We start from the raw sequence: 20,141 nt of genomic DNA, 5'->3' as shown, positions 1-20,141 counted from the left end.
TGGTCCCTCACTTTCATTGTTTACAGCTAAAATTTAAAATCATTTATTGTCTACGAGCATTCGCAAATAATCTCATTAATCATTGTATTGGTCATATGTCGACCAGTCAGGGGTATATTGCTTGATTTGCAAGAAAATACCAGTACTGAGCGGGTATCTGAAGCCCTATCTCGTACAGGATTGTACTAGGCGACACCGATTTCGTTGGTGCCCTTGAGGGGGAAAAAACCCATGCTCTCTCTAGTCACGCGTGCGGTTGGGAATCCATCGTCGGAGGAGGAACTCCCGAACCTGATATTGTCCCAGCAAGGCCGCGATATCTTCAGAGGGACCTGTTGGTGGGGGTACTTCGACGTAGCAGATCACCAAGCTCTTTTTCACCTGCGCTTGAACCCGGTTCACACAGTGCAGCCACCACCAGCTGCGGGACTGTTTACTTGTCACATATTCTCTGCGTTCCTCAGTCTCTGACCAGTACGGGTCATTGTAAGATGGGATGATTATGAGGGCGAACTCGGCGTGGGAGAAAACAGGACCGCGGTTGTAAAGTAGATAGTCGGTTCCGAATTTAACACCGGACCGCACTACCCACCCGAGTGATCGAAAGTGGTGGTAGACAACATATGACAGCATAAAGGGATCATCAGGATTGAGTTCGGAGGCTTCGGCGTGGGGAGGGAAGTAGGAATTGCGGCGGAGGAGAGGGAGGAGATTCGAGGTTGGGATGACGGTGTTTTGTTCACGATCAAAGACACGAAGGACGCCTAGTCCGTAGACGAGGAAGAAGGCTTCTTCATTGGATATTTGAAGATGCTCCTGGTTCTCGAGAATGTCTTCAATATCAAGTTCATCTGCATCTGCCAAGCTGGAACCCTGGAGCCGGGCAGTGGATGTTGATGTTGCTTCTTTTTGTTCGACGACGGACGAAAAGCGAACTGATTTGCTTTGTGACGACTCGGGAGTATCTGCAGGTGGCACTGAGGTTCCATTTTGAGACCGGCGCAGTCTTGATTCTTGATACTTGGCTTCCATCGCCTTCTTGACGGAGAACTTCTCGATTGTAGTCACTGTATCATCTACCGAGTCGCCGAGCGATGGAGCCGTAGAACCAGACTCCCTCGCAGCTGCCTCTAACTTGAGACGTTCGTCGATGAGGAGTTTCTCTGACCGTGCTCGTTCAAGCTTCAATGCACGCCGTTCCTCCCTGCGCCTCCTGGTAGCCTCCTCACTGGTGTTTCCACCGAGCAAGCCTCTCCGCTTCTTCTCACGCTCCAGCCAGCTAGGCTCACTTCGGCTCAGGCTTCCTTTGCCGAAAAAGCCCATCTCCCATAGCGCCCGGATCGCCTTCTCGTCCGTCACATGGATGGAGGAAGTCGCTGGGTCGAAGTATGCAGAGTGGATTTCTTGGCTAGGGCGAGAGATAAGGAAGGAAAGGTACGAGAGGGCAGCACTAAGGATGGAGAGGGGGTTATGAGGAATTACAGGTGGAACGGGATGTGCATTGACTGGGAGAGGAAAGCGATGAATGAGTCTGTAATTGGGTCTAGGAGGACGAGGTGCCCGGGCCGGACGAGGATTCACTCGTGCAGGGTCGGCCTCGGGGCTCGTTTGGGCCACGCTGGTGGCATTGGCATCGGCCATATTCAAATAGCTGTTACTGGATGAATTGAAAGAGCCCTAGGTGGAGAAGTTGAGTTAGCAACAATCTTCCACGAAGCATGTGTGTGAAACCAATTGTGAGTTGGGTAATCTTCTCAGATACCGTAGTAGTCAAAATAAGCAAATCATTGACAGGCAGCTAGAAATCAAAGTGCCACCTGCCTAGGCTTGGGATATTTTGTCATCACTGAAGATGGGGGGAGGGGAGCAAGGAAAAGAAATGAATAGCTCCATTGAGCTGGGATTCAAGCTTACCTGATAAGAATGGTGAATATCAATGTGTTCTCTGAATTGGCATCCAATGTAAGTCAGTATGTTCAATAGATCATCATCATAAAATGATCCAATTTCCTGGAGGAAAATATCAACGAGTCTGTTTGACTATGAGATTGACTCAGAGGATGAGAAGGAAGGTCTCTGCTGGAGGAAAACTTTTTGGCTGTTTTAAGCGCGGGTGGGTGACTAAGCAGGTGGTCCGTGTGTTCGGCGTCAAAAAAAAATCCAAAGTTCCTCCGCACCGTCTACGCCGCACTCCTCGAACAGCAGAACACCACATCCCGCCAAGTAAGTGCATATTGCCTGTTCCTTGATATCTGATTGTGGTCTGATATGGTCATACTAACATTTTTCCTTCGCCAGAATGCATCTTATGGTATGTCGTTACCGAACCCCCATCGATCTCAGTTTCCGAATCGACCATCATAATCACACGACACTCTGAACATCTCACTAACTGCGTCTCAAGTACACCCTCGGTCCCGATGGCAAGCGCGTCTACACCTTGAAGAAGGTTGTTGACGGCAAGGTCTCCAAGTCTGCCCACCCCGCCCGTTTCTCCCCCGATGACAAGTACTCTCGGTATGTGACTTCTCCTCTCCAGGCACCTCGATGCAACAAGAGAAATTGGATGCAGAACTAACATCATTGGTTTTTAGTCACCGTGTCACCCTGAAGAAGCGCTACAACCTTCTCCTCACTCAGCAGCCTGGTATCGTCATCTCCTCGTCCCGTTCTGTGCGCCAGCTACTAACGTCCGTCACAGAGAACTAAGCTTCTAGGCTTAGCTTAAAAACTTGACTGTTTGGAGGGATGGACTGAACGGTATCGGTCCGATTCGGCGCACGGTGTTATTTCTTCGGTCTGCGGACGACTGAATCGCATTGCTTTGGATTTTTACAAGATCTACGGATTGAGTCTCATATTGAATACCAATCGAAAACATATTGAGAATTTTCCATTCCTGGCCCTCTATATAACTGCTATCTAGTATGTGCAAAGAACTACCGTAGATCGCATCGTGGCAGAAGTTCCAATGACTTTTTGTTGTGCATATATCCCAAACTCCAGCCCATGTAATACGTAATGCAAATATCGTTCATGGCATTCAGCGCTTGCGCGAGTTGACGTTCCGGCCAGCACCAACCTTGGTGCGTCCACCTTGTCTGTTGCGCTCGCCAGTCAAAATACCGGGGAGGTAGTCCTCGTCCATGAGGTCATGCTGGCGGCGTTGGCGACGCTCCTCCTCAGCGTTCGCCCGAGTAAACTCCTTCTGATCCTCGGCAAGGACAAGGTCTCTGCCCCATCCACCCTTTCCAGCGCCTCCCTTCCATTTGCCATTGGCAGTTCCTGCAGTGGGCTTGGGAATACTGTACACATTACCACGGTTGTTCCACTGCATGTTCTTCTTCAGATGCATGGTGAACTGGCCGTTGGCGGTGGTTGTGCAAGAGACACGGGTCAAAGTATCTTTACCACAGCGAGGGCAAAACTGCTTGCTCATATCCTTGGTGGTAAGGAAGCAGCCGTGGCAGCGCTTGATAAAGGTTCTCAGATGCTGGATTCTCTGAAGAGTGGTAGTCGACAGAAGGTTGAGGTTCATCTGTAGGAGGACGTTTTGGCACTGTATCCAAATTAGAGGGTGCACTTGCAAATGAAGGTGTATACACTTACCGCAAAATCAGTAGTCATAGTTGCGACCTGCATGACCTTAACCTCACTACCGGCTGTCACACCACTGCCATCGTCGCGGGCCAGCCGCTTCTTGTAATTGGTGGGTGTGATCCATTCTCCGCCATCCGAGTCCGCGGCATCATCCTCGTTTGTGTCGAGGTCAACATCCTCTTCATCCTCTTCCACTCCGTTCTCCTCGATCTCGACGGGGTTTTCATTAACTGCACCGGTCTCTTCGGGGTTTGTGACTTCGGCGTTCTCTGCAAGAGTAGCCTCTTGGACGCCCTCGGTGATTGCCTCCACATCCTTGGACTCAGCATCGTCCTTGGGCTCCTCCTCCTCCTCCTCCGACTTGGGTTCTTCCTCCTTCACAGGTGCAGGTGGCGCACCATTCACGCGCTTCTGGCCGGGAACGCTACGCAAGCGCCAGTCGCCTCCATTGCGCTCACACTCAATCTCGTAGGCGAGCGCGAGAACTTCAATATCGTTTCGGCTCAGCACAGATCGGTCACCAGTCTTCCTTGCGAATTCGCTAACAATGTTGAAACTGTTCGGGTTCGGGGTGCGCTGCTTGAGGAAAGGAAGGTAGAGAGTTTCGATACGGGCGCGGGCGTCGGGATCGCGAATCTCGCTCACCACAGCGGGGGTGGTGATAATCTCATCGCATTGAGCGAGCAGGGTAGAAAGCGGCGGGGAATTTTTGATGATGGGGCCGGCGTCCAACACGATTGTGTGGATGGACTTGGGCGGCGATGACGCGGATTCCGCCATTTTGATCTCGGTCTGAGAATCACGCAAGGGGTATTTCGCAGGTGAATTTCAACTAGCGAAAAGGAGGGACTTTCAAGTTCGTGGGTTTCTCACAAGGTGGTGCAGAAAGGAAATTTCTCGGATGTTGGCCTGTGCGCGGTTCTTTATCTTATCGTCACCCTATGCCCCGCCATTCCATTGGGCATTGGGCATTACTACTACTATTCACTTGGACAAGTCGATCTTGGTTGGAATGATGCAGGGGAAAACTGGCGTTTCTTCTTATTTTCATGTCAAGCAGGTCACTGAATCAACCGTTCATTCCATAGCTCAGGTCTACATGAGCTCACTGAGAGCAGGTGATCAAGTTGCAGTAGGCTCTGTATGCACTGCATATACTTCATGTCGTGATGCAAGATGCAATTTCACACTTAGAATTCTCGTGGGTGACAGGACTAACCATAGAAGCAGAATGTAATATCGTCACACCGACTCAACTCCATAGTGCGATTACATGCAGCTGCCATTGTCTGGACAGGTGAGGTTTTTCCAAGACTATACGGTTGCAATACCGACCAGACCTGAATGTTCCTTGGAAGGTGACCTAAAGTCGAGAATTTTCTTTCCAAGGGCACTTTGTACACAACAGTATCCCTTTGTGCCAAGTTACTGTAATGACAGTCAGGGTTTACTTTTTGTCAATATAATAGACAAATACTCGGACTTTTTTCATGCTTCCAAGCTTCCAAGGTTAGTAGAAACGGATCAAGTTAGGTTCCAAACACAAGACACCCCGGACTGTATTTCAGTTCTAACCGTCCCTGTTAACCTTTCCCACGCGTCTCCTGCAAACCCTTCAGGGCGCATGTTAATAACCGCCAAATACGAGTTACACGGGAGAGCCTGCATTCCTAGGCCTCAATCGCAACAAAGTATTGCCAATCCATCTGCAAGGGGATACAAGGTTGGTATTCCGGTCAATCTGCATCGGATAGCTGCAAAGTTGTGTGGCTAAATGTGATATGTCATATGTTGAAATACCATGTCATCCGGCTTGCTAGGTCGCATAGAGATGCATACGAAGTAGCGTATTGGGGTTCGTCATTCCACATCCATATGCTCTTCGTGGGAATAGCATTATCGATATCATTATGACTACAATAAAACCCGCCAGATAATAAAACACTGCTACAAGAAGTATTATGAACCTAATCGTAGCCTAGCAATCGATAAATACGTCCTTAATGAACGCAAGCAAAAAGGCAAGCACTAAGCCCATCGACAAAGTAGTATACAAAATGCTGTAGAAATTATCAATAGTGGATATATTTTCCCATTTCAAGTTCTTCAGCGGTTCTTTGTATGAGATGTGCCAAATAAATGAGCCACCTTGAACAAAAGGCCTGCCTTTTTTGTATTGATCACCATGAAGATAGGACATATTGGGAGACCGCAAATCTTCAAATGACAGAGATCCCATATTTTCGAAACACTTTAGAGGACTTCGAGTCATAAGGGAGTTATCAATCCATTTCGGGAAGGATTGAGTGGAAGTATGACATGTGTGAACTTTCCATCGAGGATCCTCTCTGTCAAGGCCAGGGCCGAGGTTAACCCACCTTGTCATGACGAGGGCAATTTTGCAACTTGAATCAAGCATGCAGATTTCGATCAAAGAAACTGTATAGCATTTATGACAGATGTAAAAGACGAAGGCTTGTTTTCCATCATACATATCGTCTAGATCAGAGGCTCTGCCTTTGAGTGAGGTGTGTCTGCAGATTTCAAAGTACCGAAAAGGATTTGATGTTGAATCAATCTTCGAATCTTCCCATATTCTGAAAAGTATTATATCCTGCATCCGTATATAAACTCCAAGGGGGCTAGGACATCATCGTGCCTCGATCGAAAATAGTGTTATATAATGTATGGATAGATCAATCGACATTTTTGATCTTGCCAAGGATGGGAGTAGTGGCGGACTTGTGTGAATGATAAAGATTCAGTGCTGATGCCAGCATGTAGACCATACCAGAACCTTCTCATTGCAAGCTTAATTTGGAGGAAGGAGATGCGATTCCTTGAATGAGAGTATACAAAATGTGTTCTCATACTAATCGATGAACCTTGATATTGCTCTGCTCGCCAGTCATACCCTTTCCTATCACAAGGAAGCCGGCAAGTTTTGTCTTTAGCTAACCACTAAGCCCAAAGCTCTCAGATCCATCGTACAGGTGTAGGATATTACAAATATCACACGCAAAGTATTATGGGAGATCTTCTTCCATTCGGGCTAAGATTGAAAACTTGTCAGATCTGAGAGGACGCAATCGAGGATATGCCTGGAAGAGCGCATGGAGTTGATGATTGCAGAGGCAAAGGCAAACGAGATCGACAGGTGGAAGTAAACCATATATTTGCAGTAATAACTCCAGAGGGAGCCCAGGTAGTATATGAGGCTTCATGGTAATTGTAAGCCAGCGGTTGTACACCTTCAAGTACCAAAATGTTAGAGATAATGGCAGTGATGATGAAGGTTATGGTCAAGACAATGGTTGTGGATCGGTTCAGAAGAACGCGGGAGAAGATAAGGTGATGGATATATGACGGATTTGATTAGGTACCACGCCTACTAACCTTGGGAACTAGTTAGTAGGTAGCAGGTAGGTACTGAGATTGCTAACTAGAAAGATTCAACCACGGAACTATAGTGCTCTGATTAAATTTGGAATTAGACACGATCTGGACACTCTCAATTGGAGTTTTCGGTATGAGACACTATTGCTGAGGCTGGCTAGTGACTTTTTCGGTAAGTTACCCTGGGGCTCCGCTTCAAAGTAACCCGTTCTTAGCAGAAAATGCGGCTTGACAAGGTGTCTTGTGATAGAATAAGAGATGGGGCTACGATCACGGACGACCAGGCCTGCGAACCTTTGAGGCCTGTGATCAGTGTCAAGCACCGATATTTCTCCTTGTAAAATCTCCTTAACCTAGAACAGAGTCGAATGACCAGAATGCCAATCCCCACGCTTTTCTAACATTGTTCGTTCCAATCGGCTGTCTCCGAGGCCCGACCCTAAATTGAAATTGAATGACACGGAGAATTCTATTATTGAATGGAAACGCGGAAATTGGGTCGCCCCTTACACTGAAGGTTCAATGCCCCTGAGCTTAACGAGCGCCCTAACTTTCAAGACAGAAGCTATCCTATAATTGACCTAAGGGATGCAAATATGTTTGTCGTTAATCCCACCACCGACAGCTCCAATTCATATTGTCTGGAATTGAAAAAAGTTAATGCCACAATAAAATCTTCCCCGCGTTGTGATCTCTCCGGTAGCACCAAGAGGTATGAAGAACGAAGATGCGAGCTGAAGGCGTGTCGATCGCTAGTGATCTGCGCTTTTTGTGATAGATCGGATAGCTGCTTCTCGGGCCTCGCGCCCATTTGACATCCGCTATTCTTCTCCGTTTTCCGAAACCTCATGCAGTGTGGCCACCCTGCCAAAATATGTAGGAACGGGCCTCTAATAAGGCTAAATTTGCGGGCCGATGCTAGCTACATTGCTTAACGTCACCATGCGATTCGAGCGACCAATGGAGATGTCCAGATGGCTTGTCGACCTCGATGATGTAAAAGCTAGAGACCCTCCTATTCAATGGGACTCGATAAAGCAAATCGAAGAAGCCGGTTTTCATTTTGATGACTGGCAGGAGAAATCGCGAATGCTTCTTTGGTGTTACTTTAGTCCAAAATCAGGATTGGATCGATGTATCTTGTCGATTTGAAGATGGCAATGCAGAAATTCACATGATCTTTGCACATTAACCCTTTCAAGAAAACATCGGAGTACAACTTTCGTCCGTACGCCTTCGGGCTCTGCTTAAGTTTCGAATCCGCAGATCTCCGTCCGGGAGCCGCAGTGGGATCTAATCGATACATCGGACCGAGTATCCGGTGTACATGCGCGCAGGACTGATCACGCTGATGGTCTGAAATCTCATTCTGTTTTAATGAAGATGGAAAAGGGATGAGCATTCTGTTCAGCTTTCACATTCAATTGTCTCCGGATATAGATCAAAGGTTAGCTGTGCTTGGCAGTAGATTTATATACGTTCCCGATGTAGAGATCAGCTCATTGGGGTATTATCTACAGAGAAATGGGCCAAGTCGCAATAGAAAAAGCGAAGACATGGCGCATTCCACAGAATAGTAAAGGAAAGGTGTCTCAAGCGAACAGAAGTTTCTTTTGTGGGATTTACGCAAGTATTAACTACCACTGGGGCAAATTAAAGCTCTAATTCGTTGTATGCAGCCCCTTGCGCAGATGATGCACCTTGCCCTCCTTCGATCCGAGTCCCTTTCTTGCATCTGGGGCAATCGTTCCAGATAGACATCGATAAATTAAGCAGGGATATCTCTGCGCTCCTCCTTCACCCAGGGAGACGAGACTAGCGGATTTAGACCCCAACCGTCACTGTGCCTTTGCATTTGGTTGTATTGTTTATTGGCCTGGACCCGCTGTTCTTGTCACATTGGAAGACGAGATTGAATAGTGTGCGTTATATGAAAGGAAAGATCCTCAGCACTCCCCTCCTTTCCCTCCTTTCCCCGGGGTTTGAATTTGCGCCCTCTTAACGCTCGCTTAACATACCACCTTCGTCACCCCGCTCGTCCAAAATCCATTGCAACCAAATCATTGGTCTTCATTGGGATTTACAAGACCTCTTCGCACACCCCAACTGATTGGGATCGCATCAAACATACAAATTGAGAAACTGCTCTTTGGTTTCCATCGACGATGGATATCATTGGCCTTGACGATGGCATTTTCAAGCGGGATGTTGGTGGTGATATCTACCTGTCTTCACGGGGAACTCAAGGCTTGGTGGTAAGCGTTGTATTCACATCATTGGCTACAGCTTTCGTGGGGATTCGAATCTATACCAGACTCAAGTTCTTGCGAACCTTAGAAGCCAATGACTGGATGGTGATCATCGCATTGGTATGATTATTCTAAATTCTAAAAACGTCAAACATCCGCTAAAAGCGTCCTTAAGGTCAACTCGTTCGTCTTCATGGGACTCGACATTGTCGAGGCTACCAGCGGGATGGGAATGCATCTCAAGGATATCCCTCCTCATATTCTCGTGAGACAGTTAAAGGTGGGAGACATTATTCTCAAAACTTTCAAGCCTCAATTCTAATTGCTCTCCATCAGGCATTCTGGCTCACTATTCCCTTCTATAATGCCGCCGTCCTCTGCGCGAAAGCCTCGATCCTCATGCAATATTTCCGAGTATTCCCCACAAAGCGCATGCGTCTTATCTGCTGGATCATGATAACAATTTTGGCTCTCTATGGTACCTGGGCTGTGATCAGTGCATTTTTGAATTGTATTCCAGTTGCTAAATTCTGGGATCCTACTATCGAGGGGTTCTGCTTGAACAAACCTGCATTGTGGTTCTCCAATGCTGCCATGCATATCACCACTGATATAGCAATTCTTATTATCCCGATCCCTGCCCTGGCATCGATTGATGTTCCTAGGAGGCAAAAAATCGCATTGATGCTGATGTTTGCCCTGGGTGGATTGTGAGTATTTTCATACGTGACTTTCGAAGCATCGAATGAATTGCTAACAGAGATTGTCCAGCGTGTGCATCACGAGCATCGTTCGTCTCGTCAGTCTCAAAAAGATATCCGATTCCCTGGATCCTACCTGTAGGCAGCAGTCCCTTCTCCAAACGAAAATCAAGTGGCCGACTAACCATATTACTAGATGATAATGTGGGCGCCGCATCTTGGTCCGCCATAGAGTGCAATACCGGTATCATCTGCGCTTGTCTTCCGACTCTAAAACCACTCATTTCCAAAATCATCCCTGGCTTGATCTCAACCCTCAGTGGAAACCGCTACGGCACAGGCCAGTCGACAACTCGCCGCGGCACCTGGAACGATCAGTCGACTATCGGTGCACCCGTCGAAGACCCTGAGTACGGATCGGGCGATCCAGAGCGTGTTTTGTCGTTCGGCCCTAGTGGAGGGTTGAAGTATGGAGAAGCCGTGGGAGCCAAGGACGACAAGCTCCAGGTGATTGATCCATCTGTTATCAACGAGCTTTCGGAGCTCCGCCACCAACAAACACCATCCATCGAGTCAATTCCTTTGAAATAATTCCATCACGCTACAACGCCAAGTCTATACCATTTAATCGTCTTCATGATGCCTTACTCCGACGGGTTATTAACATTCAAATTTTGGGCTTACCCACCCGTTTATTCGCTCTTTTCGGCCTGGTGATGATCATGCATGCTCTCAACCAGTACTTTCACTGGCAAGTTCCTTGTTAGCCTCTTCTCATATTTTTTAGTACTATTTTAGTTTACCTACTTCTAGAATACATGTTGAAACGAATATACAATTATGTTGAAAAACACAAAGGAAAGGATACATCAATAAGCCGAAAAAAAAGTTCTTATACTTCTAGCAATCATGTGTATCTTGTATCTAGATCTACGCCTCAAATCAAATCATCTTAAAAAATATACCCGACTAAAAATCAGCGAAGTCCTTGTCAACTTCCTCGAAGTAATCGAAGAAACCCTTAAACAGCTTAACGCCAAGACCAGGGTCCAGGCTTCCGGTCGTAGCACGAATACTATGCATGCTGAGCTGCGGGATACCGCAGTCAATCGCGCGCATACCAATCTGGGCACTGGTCATGGGGCCAATGGTGCCACCACTGCGCGAATCGTTCCGGATTTGGAAGACCTGCAGGGTCGAGCCACAGCGAGATGCGATGGTCTTCAGAATGCCGGAGCTAACACTGTCTGTAGTCATGTGGCCGTTGGAATCGGCCGAGACGGCAATACCGACATTAAGACGAGGGGAGTGGTTCTCCAAATATACATTCAGGAAGTTGGGGTTGACGGCGTGAATGACATCCGATGAAACCAGGAAGCTGTTGGCGACAGTTTGCGAAAGAAGGTTGGGTCCGTAGTTGTCCTTGGCAAAGCCCTCTGTAATTCTATCGATCACACTGCTCATGAAATTTGAGCGAGCTCCTTGGCGGAGCAAGCTGCCAATCTCCTCGTCGTCAAACATGCCAACCATCTTCACTGTACCGGGCGAAGTGCTGTCACTGGAAGCGATGAGGGCTTCTTGGGCAGCGTAGCAGCAGAGCTTATCGTCAATGCGACCAGCGAAGATCAGGTCCTTCTCCAATCCACCAAGCTGGGCAGGCTGAGTGTCAAAGAGCTCCAGTTCCCATTCAATAATAGAGCTGTAGTCTGTCACGCCAATCTCCTTGGAGATGATCTTGACCAGCTTCTCGGGCTGGGTAGACGCAAAGCTTCCAGCTGGGATATCACTAGCCTCAGTTGTAGCCGACTTCTCGAAGAGATCCGAGTTATCGATTCCAACGATTGGGACCATCTGGGTCTCCTCATTAAATGGGCCGTTCGCAGGTGCTCCGAAATGAGGAGCTAGAGTGGGGATACGGGCGATGGGCCAGTCGAGCTTGACCAGCTTGCTTTCAACCTTTCCAGTCTCGGGGTCGCGGACAATAACGCGACCACCGATACCAAGATCACGGTCCCACCATGTTGAGCTGAGGGCGCCGGCATAGGGAGCAACGCCGAGTTGCAGGAAACCAGCCTTTGTAGGGAGCTTGGACACGGGCTTCAGCTTCGCCGTCAGGGCATCCACATGGCCTGCCACAATGGCCACTCCATTCCCACTCTCGTACTCTGTGCCAATATTGAAAGCGATCAAGGAGCTGCCATTGCGGCTGGTGTAGAACTTGCCGCCCCGCTTGAGCTCCGAGTTCCACACCGCACGTTCAGAAAGGTATTTGTAGCCGTGTTGCTCGAGTTGGTCGGAGAAGGACTTGACAGCGTGGAAGATGGTCGGGTTGGAGGTCATGAACTCGCAGTAAGGCTTCGAGTAGTCCTCAGGTCGGACGGGGCTATCGGTCGAGACGGGAGCTGAAGCTGGAGTTGGAGTTGGGGCTGGGGGATCTCTCGCTTTGGGGATAGTAGCATCCTCGGGAAGCTGGGCATGGATATGCGAGGCCCAAGGACGATCGAGAGCAGAACCGTGTCGACGAGTCATGGTGATAGATATTGGGAGAATGGGTTGAGATGGGTGGAGGAGAAGGTGTGGAGATGGAGAATGGAGGAGTCATGAGGGGAAGTTGGAGCAGCGGAGCCGATCGGGGGGGAGGCTGGGCATTCCCTTTGCGTACCTTACGTACGGTACCTGACGTACCTGGGCTTATCGCGTGATCCTGCCGATCTGCCGCTTTTGTCCATCACAACCACAACCCAGCCCACTTGGCAACTAATCACTGTATTTGCTTTTGATGAACCTCACATTACCATCGACCGAGAAGCTTTTCAAAGTATGGAGTACTGAGATTTGAATTCTCCTCTGCAATACCGGGTACTATAATGGAACACGCAGTGCCAATCGGTGATACTATTTGGCGAACGATAACTGTACGGTCGACTCATAACTTGTTAATCTACCAAGCTGCTTTTCATCTCGATATCTTTGATCTCATATTATTGACCTTTGGTTGGCGTTTTACTCCAGCCACAGCAAGATCGACTCGTGATTTGCCTAACTGGTATCCTGCATCATTCAACCGGTAGTCACAAACCTGGAGCAAACCCCCAACCAATCTTCAATCATCACCGCACGTACGCAACTTTTGGTTTCCTGCAGAACTTAAATCGAGGCCCGGGGAAATATTTGCCTTCTCTTTGCGATCTAGTAGTACAATCTCTGCGGAACGCAAATTAATCTGGATAATATCATATCCATGCACAACTCTACTCCGCATCATTTGACCAAGCTTTCTTTCAGTAATTCCTAAAAAAAACCTGTTGACCGAAGCTTTACCTAACTACATATGGACCGGCTTCTCCGTCTGGGCGTGCGTAGAGTACACGGTACCCTATACCTGTTATTGCCAGAGTTGAGCTGCAGAATTCTTGATGTATCTTCGGCGAAAAAGCTCCGCTGAATAATCGTTTCGCATTAATATCAGAGGTAATACTAACAGCACGCCCCGCGTATCCAGGAAATATTTAGAATCATGCAGCAGCCATACTAGTACTAGCATCTGAGCTGATCCCGGCCAAAGCCTGTGACCACATCTCAGTCCTCGATATCATCGTCTCTAATGCCAGCATTGTACTACTAATATCTTAATTATCTTCCTATTGCAAAATAGCAGCACTTCAAAGCAAATCTCAACCTTGAGAAGTTTAAGAAAATGGAGTGGTGCGTATTTCTCAAGCCGCATGCGAAGCTTATGTTTCATTCAAATAGCCGAGGCCCTTCGCAATGCCGATCAATCTCCTTTTCGCAGCATTGATCTCACCAGCCAGACTTTTCTTTGCTTAATTGATGCCTTAAAATCCACCAAGGAGCTTGCATCTGACTTCCAAAAAAAGGTATATATCATTATGTCCGAAGCATATTGGGAAAGGTCAACCTCCAGGAGTGCGCGTCCTGACCTTAATTCTCTTGGCATGTGCTTGGCATCCGGTGCTTTGACAGCTGTGACGGATTCTTAGACCAATCCCAAATGACAGTTTACGCAGCTGCGGCAGCCCTAAACTCTGGGGTAGAATATCATTCGTCAGCACCTTGGCGCAATTCCCGTTGCTAGACGGAATGTGGCGTCGTAGAGCAGGGCCGCAGCGAGGAAGTATACGGCTATTATGATGGATTTGCATTATAAAAGCAATGAGAAGAATGTGTCGAAAGAGGGTTATCAAGCAAAACTGAACATTTTAATTGCAAACAAAAACAGCTTCTCTTGATTTTATTATTCCTGCTCTTTTCTGTCTCCCGCAATGCATCTCAATGCTCTATGGAAGCTGTGCCTTCTTGGCCTTTCGCTCCCTGTAGCCCTAGGCCATCCAGGTGAACACGAGGCTGAAGATGATGAAGTGACCATCATCCATAAACGCATGTTCAAGGAGAATGCTCGTCGCGGTCTTGATCAGTGCGCCAAACGCTTCGAGGAGAGCGGCTTTAATGCTCGTGCTGAAACTCGTCGTCGCGCTCTGTATGACCTTCATCGCCGCAGCCTCGCCTCCCGGGACACGGACTCCGTCCTCGACACTTCCCACTTGGTGACCGACTCGAGCATCACCGCTAGCACTGATGCTGCCGATCTGTTTACTTCCAGCTCCACCTGCGTCTTGAACCCGGAGGGTGAAGTCGGTCCATTCTATGTCCTAGGCGAGTTGGTCCGCTCGAACCTCGTCGAGGATGAGGAAGGTGTGCCAGTCATCCTGGATGTCCAGTTCGTCGACGTGACGACCTGTGACCCTATCGAGGACTTGTATTTCGACATCTGGAACTGCAACTCTACTGGTGTCTACTCTGGCGTTGTGTCGAATGGCAACGGAAACTCAAATGATGAGTCGAATATCGACGCTACTTTCTTACGAGGTATTCAGCCATCTGATAGTGATGGGGTGGTGACATTTAACACGTTGTTCCCGGGTCATTACAGCGGTCGAACTACACACCACCATGTCATTGCGCATCTTGATGTGACTGTTCTGTCGAACGGTACCATAACTGGTGGTACTGTTGCACACATTGGACAGCTTTTCTGGGATCAAGATCTCATATATGAGGTTGAGGCAGTATCTCCATACAGCACGAACACAGTTACTATCACGACTAATGCTGATGACCGAGTTTTCGCAACGGAAACCGAAGATACCACTTCTGATCCGGTGTTTAACTATGTTAAGCTAGGCGATGATCTCAGTGATGGTCTCTTGGGCTATATTACCATTGCTGTAGACACTTCTGCCACTTATGACCCAACCTATAGCTTTGTGTACACTGCTAATGGAGGTGTTGCTGAATCTGGTGGCTCAGATGAAATTGGCGGCGACGGTGGCTCTAGCAGTTCTCCTGGCGGCGGTGGTAGTGGCGGGGCTGGCGGTGGTCCATCCCAGTAAAGGTCCTAGATACTAGGCTTCAAGTTCGGGTACAAGTCGAATTCGAAGAGAGAAGCCATGTGACCTTGGAAGAAAGCGCGTGATGGTGTTGTGCGTTCAAGATTACTTCCGATGTCTAGCAGTACTAGTGTACTAGTACTCTTTCAGATATTCTATCTTATCTAGAGACCAAATGCCAATTGTTGACGAAACTTCAGACTAAAGATACGACAGACTTTGGTACCGACTATTCTAAAGGACGTAAATGATGCGATATTATCCAATCCTTCCATTTCAAAGGTTGGAGACCACCAAATGAAGGTTGATGCTGTTGAATTTCATTTCACTCTTCACCGCAATTTAGGATTTCAGTTAGGGTACCTGGGCTATCTACGAGGCCATCTATTATAAATTTGAGACCACTACCGGTAAGGTGCCAGTGTCTACAGTCACGTTGGAGCCTTCCAAGGTTGGAGTGAGATTTTGTTTTGAAGACCCCCTTCAAAGGACTAGGAGAAATACTTTGAGCAGTCGTTGCAGAAGGCTGAATAGTGTCAGTACGTAGTAGCCTGTATATATAGAGCCTCAATTCAAGATGATAGAACTTGCTAGTATTGAGTATTGATACTTGAAAAGCTTAATTGCTAAGATTATTGAAGCAATTAGAAGCATTCATATCTGCCCAGGTGTGTATAGGAGGACCGCACCTCGGAAATTTCTACTGTAGTTTCTCAAATCACAACCAATACTATGACGGTATGCTCCACCACAAGCACAAACCACACCCAGGTACATACTCACTTACTACTGCCCAGGTGTAGTACCGCTACTACATAAATCACCCACGGAGTGCAAATCATTACTACTCAAGATTAAGGATGGAATCATCAATGCCGAATTCGGGATCACCGTGCGAGCTAAAGCAGAAAGCTCGTCATAAGCCAGCCGCGCAAAAGTGGGTACATGAAGGAAGGCGAAAAGCATCCACCTCCCTTGGTCTGTATTACCCCCACAAGCCAGATGGAAATTCAGAAGCTACTTCGTACGATGCAAACCGCGCGCAATAGGACCCTGCTAGAAAAGGGTCTTTCTCGATTTCAGGATTGATTATTTACGAGGGTGTCCTCCGATTGAAATCCAAGTGACCGGTAACCTAATTCCGACAAGGGGATAGGGGTCACCTCAGTGTCGCCTCAGGCGGCTGAGCCTAAAGCCTCGCAGAGATCAAAAAAGGCAAAACTTCCCGATAATCATGGTGAGTCATCGGAGTTCCTTGCATTCCGTTCGATAGCGGGACTTGAAAGTGCAGCTGGTCCCAGCGCTGCACAAGCTCTTTTGTCTTGGCCCATGCACTGATACCGATTTGGATCTACGCAGTACATCACCCATGAATATGACCACAGCAGCCGACTATACCTGACTTGTCTTTCCTCTGTTGCATTTTATACATGATTGCACTGCGTTACATCCAGGTTGCCGGTTGAGATGGCAAGGCATTGGGTAACTCTACACAGAAACCAACCGAGCCCAGTGGAAGAAAGGTAAAAGACGGAATGGATCACCGGCCTGGTGGAGTCTGACTTGCCACCGAGCGAATTCCGTACGGAGTCGACCAATTTTGAATGACGAAACTGAGCCCACTTGGGATGCCGCGATCCGTCCTCGCCAAGACAACTTCCCGTGGAATTGGATGCGGATTTTCAGTAGGGCAGAGATTTTAATGGAGAGGAGAATGAAGAGGATCCCAGGTTCTCGTAGCGAGTGATCCGACCTTCGGGTGTCGGGCGGGATGCGGTGGGAAAGCAAAAAGAAAGGAGCAACCACTGATTGATAAGAATTTGCTGGATGTGGGGAGGGGGCGGCAGCCAAGAGGAACGATGAGCAGCCAATCGCCCACAATGATTTCGCAGGCAAAAGGTGGTCCGTGTCTCCAGCCGAGCAAAGAAGAATTAGCTCACAGCATCATCGAGAGTATTGTAGAACATGAGGGCGTGGATCGCCGTCGTCCGGATTGCCTAACAAAGTAGGGGGGGTTTGTAGGGGAAGCGGACTAGCGCCATCAGATAAGATTCCCCCGAGAACGGCGTAGGGTTTATGGGACTCTGGGACTCGGTGGGAACACAGAGTTCCCAAAACCCCGTCGATCCATACCTTTCACCGACTACTGGGGCCTGGAAAAGACCTTTGGCGCAGGCATGGAGATGTGATTGGTGCAAGGGCCGAATCTGCTAGGTAATGGCCGAAGGAGAGTGACTTGGCCATCCACGGTCCAAGGATTAGTTACCTGGTTTGGGTTATTTGAATTTGAGCGGTATTTTCGCTTACGAGTTCTGGCAGCATGGGTAAACCTTTGCAATTATGCCCTGGGTGAGTCAATCCCTAAAACCATCTCTGTCCCTGGGTATACATTGTAGACGCGGTTAGCGAAGGGAAAACCCTACTCATTACGGGGTGAGTATTCCGGGACTTTTAGTTGAATGCGAATTTCTCTATGTAAAAACATAAATTGAACCAGAAAATAAAAGTCTAGCGTCAGCCCACTCGTCGGTCAAGCTTGCCGGCATCCACCTCCGGATCAGATAAAAAAAATTCAACTGGAGGTGGAGGGAAAGGAAGATCCGAAACCGGCATCATGTGCATCATGTGAGAGGAGGGCAATCTAATCTGATCATCGCTCTCTCTCTCTCTCTTTTCTCTTCCCACATTCCCTCCGACGCCCTTTGCTTACTTCTTTTTCTTTTTTTTCCAGCCCTATTGAACCTTTTGATCCTTCCCATTCGATTTGGATTGGATTAATTGTTTCCTAACTCTTCCCCCTCTCTCTGCTCCCTCAATTCTAAACTCGCTCTCGCTTATCGGCTCGCATGAGCGCACTTCCGCTCTTCCGACCGAAAGACGGCTCGTGCGTTTCCCCCGAACCAACCCGAAACTTGTCAACTCCCCCTCAAACTGGACCATGCCTGCTAACCCTGACTACGTTCTCAGTTCCTACTGCTTGAAGTGAATTCAAGTATCATGGCCTCACCCGGCGTGGCTCTCACGCCTTTGGCCACTGGTCCCCAGGCCCTTGCGCCCGCCCTGGTAGCCAGGCCTTCTGTAGCTCCCTCACCGGGCCCTGGTACTCCCGGATCGGTGACCTCGAAGGAATGGGTGATTCCCCCCACGCCCCAAACCTGGTCGTAAGCCGGCCACCGACACTCCTCCGACCAAGCGCAAGGCTCAGAATCGTGCTGCCCAGCGTGCCTTCCGGGAACGCAGGGCTGCTCGAGTCCAAGAGCTCGAGGAGGAGATTAAAGAGATCACGGATGGCCACGACATCCGCGTCGCGGGGCTCAGTGAGCAGATCACCAACCTCTCCCAGGAAGTCGAGCAATGCCGCGAAGAGATGGGCTGGTGGCGCGACCGATGCCACTCGCTAGAGAAGGAAGTTTCGATCGAACGCAGCGCAAAGGAAGCTCTCGTCAAGGAATTCCGGACTTCCTTCTCCGCATCGAGCAGCAACAAATCCCCCGCCATCCCCGACTCAGTGCCGCTGCCACCTCGCACACGCCCCTCGACTCGAAGCTCTCGCATGGAAGGTGTTGTTTCTACAAGTGCCGACCGTAACAAAGAAGACGGTCAGCAAAATGTGCCTCTCGGCTGCACCGACTGCTCCCAGGCTCACTGCCAGTGCATTGAGGATGCCTTTGGTACCCCGATTGATACACATGAATCATCTCGTTCTCGACACCCTCCTCATGGTGTCGGCAGCCCCGAACGTGAGAACACCGAGCCGGAGATCAAGCCTGATCCGGAGGAGATGGAGATCGATTTTACTTCTCGCTTCGCAGCCGTGCCTGCTCAACCCACCTCTCACAGCAATCATCACCATGACATTGAAGCAGCCTCACCTCCAGTCGACCCTTGTGGATTCTGTCAGGATGGCACGCCATGCATCTGTGCCGAAATGGCCGCCCAGGAGCAGCAGCAACAGCAGCAACAGCGCGGCCGCCGCAGTTCCTTCGAGAACCCTCGACTCGCACCCATCCAGTCCATCTCTCAGTTTACACCACCGCCTTCTGAAAGCGACGTCCGCTCTGAGGTGGTCTTGCCATCCATCACCCAAGCCACCAACCCATGTGCCAACGGACCAGGCACCTGCGCCCAATGCCAAGCTGATCCTCGAAGCACCCTTTTTTGCAAGACGCTGGCAGCCTCCCGGTCAGCGAGCGGAACTCCATCGGGAGGAGGATGTTGCGGCGGCAAGGGAGCCAGCGGAGGCGGATGCTGCATGTCTCGAAATGCCCCCACCACCCCGACCACGCGTAACAACCCCTCCATGCCTGCGCAACCTCCCCCATCCAAGCCCTCTACGCCCAATGCACTCACCCTGAGCTGCGCCGATGCCTTTACAACACTATCCCGCCACCCAAACTTCTCCCGTGCCAGTGATGATATCTCCACCTGGCTACCCAAGCTGCACACGCTCCCAAACCCGCAAGAGCTCGCGCTGGCGGAGAGTCGGGGCGGCCGCGCCGCATTGGAGGTCGAAGCTGCTAGCGTCATGGGCGTGCTTCGTTACTTTGACCGGCGGTTTGCCGAAAAATAAACAAGGATCGGATTCATGCTCTCCATCCTCCTGTCTTCTTTCTTTTCTGCATCGGGCTTTTGTTTTTTTTTTAACCTTCTTCGGGAGGGCATTTTGATACCCACTCCCCCGATTGCTCCATCCATGTACCACCATACGGTCTACATTTCCATCATCGTTCGCCAGACTACAACATGTTACTCATATTTATTAATGAGTTTAGAATCAGTCTGGTGGA

General features: G+C 49.0%; 7 protein-coding genes across 7 annotated transcripts; 4 read left to right on the top strand and 3 right to left on the bottom strand.

Annotated features, from left to right (window-relative positions):
• Positions 1–240: 240 nt before the first annotated feature.
• On the bottom strand, positions 241–1,641 carry sen2 (tRNA splicing endonuclease subunit SEN2; the record flags this gene model as incomplete). The annotated part of the gene is made up of 1 exon (XM_056636769.1): positions 241–1,641. One exon carries the CDS (start codon positions 1,639–1,641, stop codon positions 241–243), a length of 1,401 nt encoding a protein of 466 aa, XP_056482799.1.
• Positions 1,642–2,299: 658 nt separating this feature from the next.
• N7509_012131 (H/ACA ribonucleoprotein complex subunit NOP10) lies at positions 2,300–2,709 on the top strand (the record flags this gene model as incomplete). The annotated part of the gene is made up of 3 exons (XM_056636768.1): positions 2,300–2,311; positions 2,405–2,517; positions 2,595–2,709. The coding sequence occupies 3 exons, from the start codon at positions 2,300–2,302 to the stop codon at positions 2,707–2,709; spliced, it is 240 nt and encodes a 79-aa protein (XP_056482798.1).
• Positions 2,710–3,043: 334 nt separating this feature from the next.
• N7509_012130 (rRNA-binding endoribonuclease) lies at positions 3,044–4,380 on the bottom strand (the record flags this gene model as incomplete). Its single annotated transcript, XM_056636767.1, has 2 exons — positions 3,044–3,559; positions 3,610–4,380. The coding sequence occupies 2 exons, from the start codon at positions 4,378–4,380 to the stop codon at positions 3,044–3,046; spliced, it is 1,287 nt and encodes a 428-aa protein (XP_056482797.1).
• Positions 4,381–9,161: 4,781 nt separating this feature from the next.
• N7509_012129 (uncharacterized protein) lies at positions 9,162–10,537 on the top strand (the record flags this gene model as incomplete). The annotated part of the gene is made up of 5 exons (XM_056636766.1): positions 9,162–9,365; positions 9,421–9,525; positions 9,582–9,955; positions 10,017–10,084; positions 10,143–10,537. 5 exons carry the CDS (start codon positions 9,162–9,164, stop codon positions 10,535–10,537), a joined length of 1,146 nt encoding a protein of 381 aa, XP_056482796.1.
• A 378-nt stretch (positions 10,538–10,915) lies between these two features.
• Positions 10,916–12,475, bottom strand: N7509_012128 (M18 family aminopeptidase; the record flags this gene model as incomplete). Its single annotated transcript, XM_056636765.1, has 1 exon — positions 10,916–12,475. The coding sequence occupies one exon, from the start codon at positions 12,473–12,475 to the stop codon at positions 10,916–10,918; it is 1,560 nt and encodes a 519-aa protein (XP_056482795.1).
• A 1,754-nt stretch (positions 12,476–14,229) lies between these two features.
• Positions 14,230–15,357, top strand: N7509_012127 (intradiol ring-cleavage dioxygenase; the record flags this gene model as incomplete). Its single annotated transcript, XM_056636764.1, has 1 exon — positions 14,230–15,357. One exon carries the CDS (start codon positions 14,230–14,232, stop codon positions 15,355–15,357), a length of 1,128 nt encoding a protein of 375 aa, XP_056482794.1.
• A 2,994-nt stretch (positions 15,358–18,351) lies between these two features.
• hapX (bZIP transcription factor HapX) lies at positions 18,352–19,924 on the top strand (the record flags this gene model as incomplete). The annotated part of the gene is made up of 2 exons (XM_056636763.1): positions 18,352–18,486; positions 18,521–19,924. 2 exons carry the CDS (start codon positions 18,352–18,354, stop codon positions 19,922–19,924), a joined length of 1,539 nt encoding a protein of 512 aa, XP_056482793.1.
• Positions 19,925–20,141: the final 217 nt, after the last annotated feature.

Source organism: Penicillium cosmopolitanum (genome assembly GCF_028827165.1).
Source record: "Penicillium cosmopolitanum strain IBT 29677 chromosome Unknown utg000011l:1.0-3548175.0:1.0-3550911.0, whole genome shotgun sequence".
NCBI classification, from domain to species: Eukaryota; Fungi; Ascomycota; class Eurotiomycetes; order Eurotiales; family Aspergillaceae; genus Penicillium; species Penicillium cosmopolitanum.
Note: the sequence above shows the minus strand (reverse complement) of the source record. Positions and strands in the feature narration are given on the sequence as shown.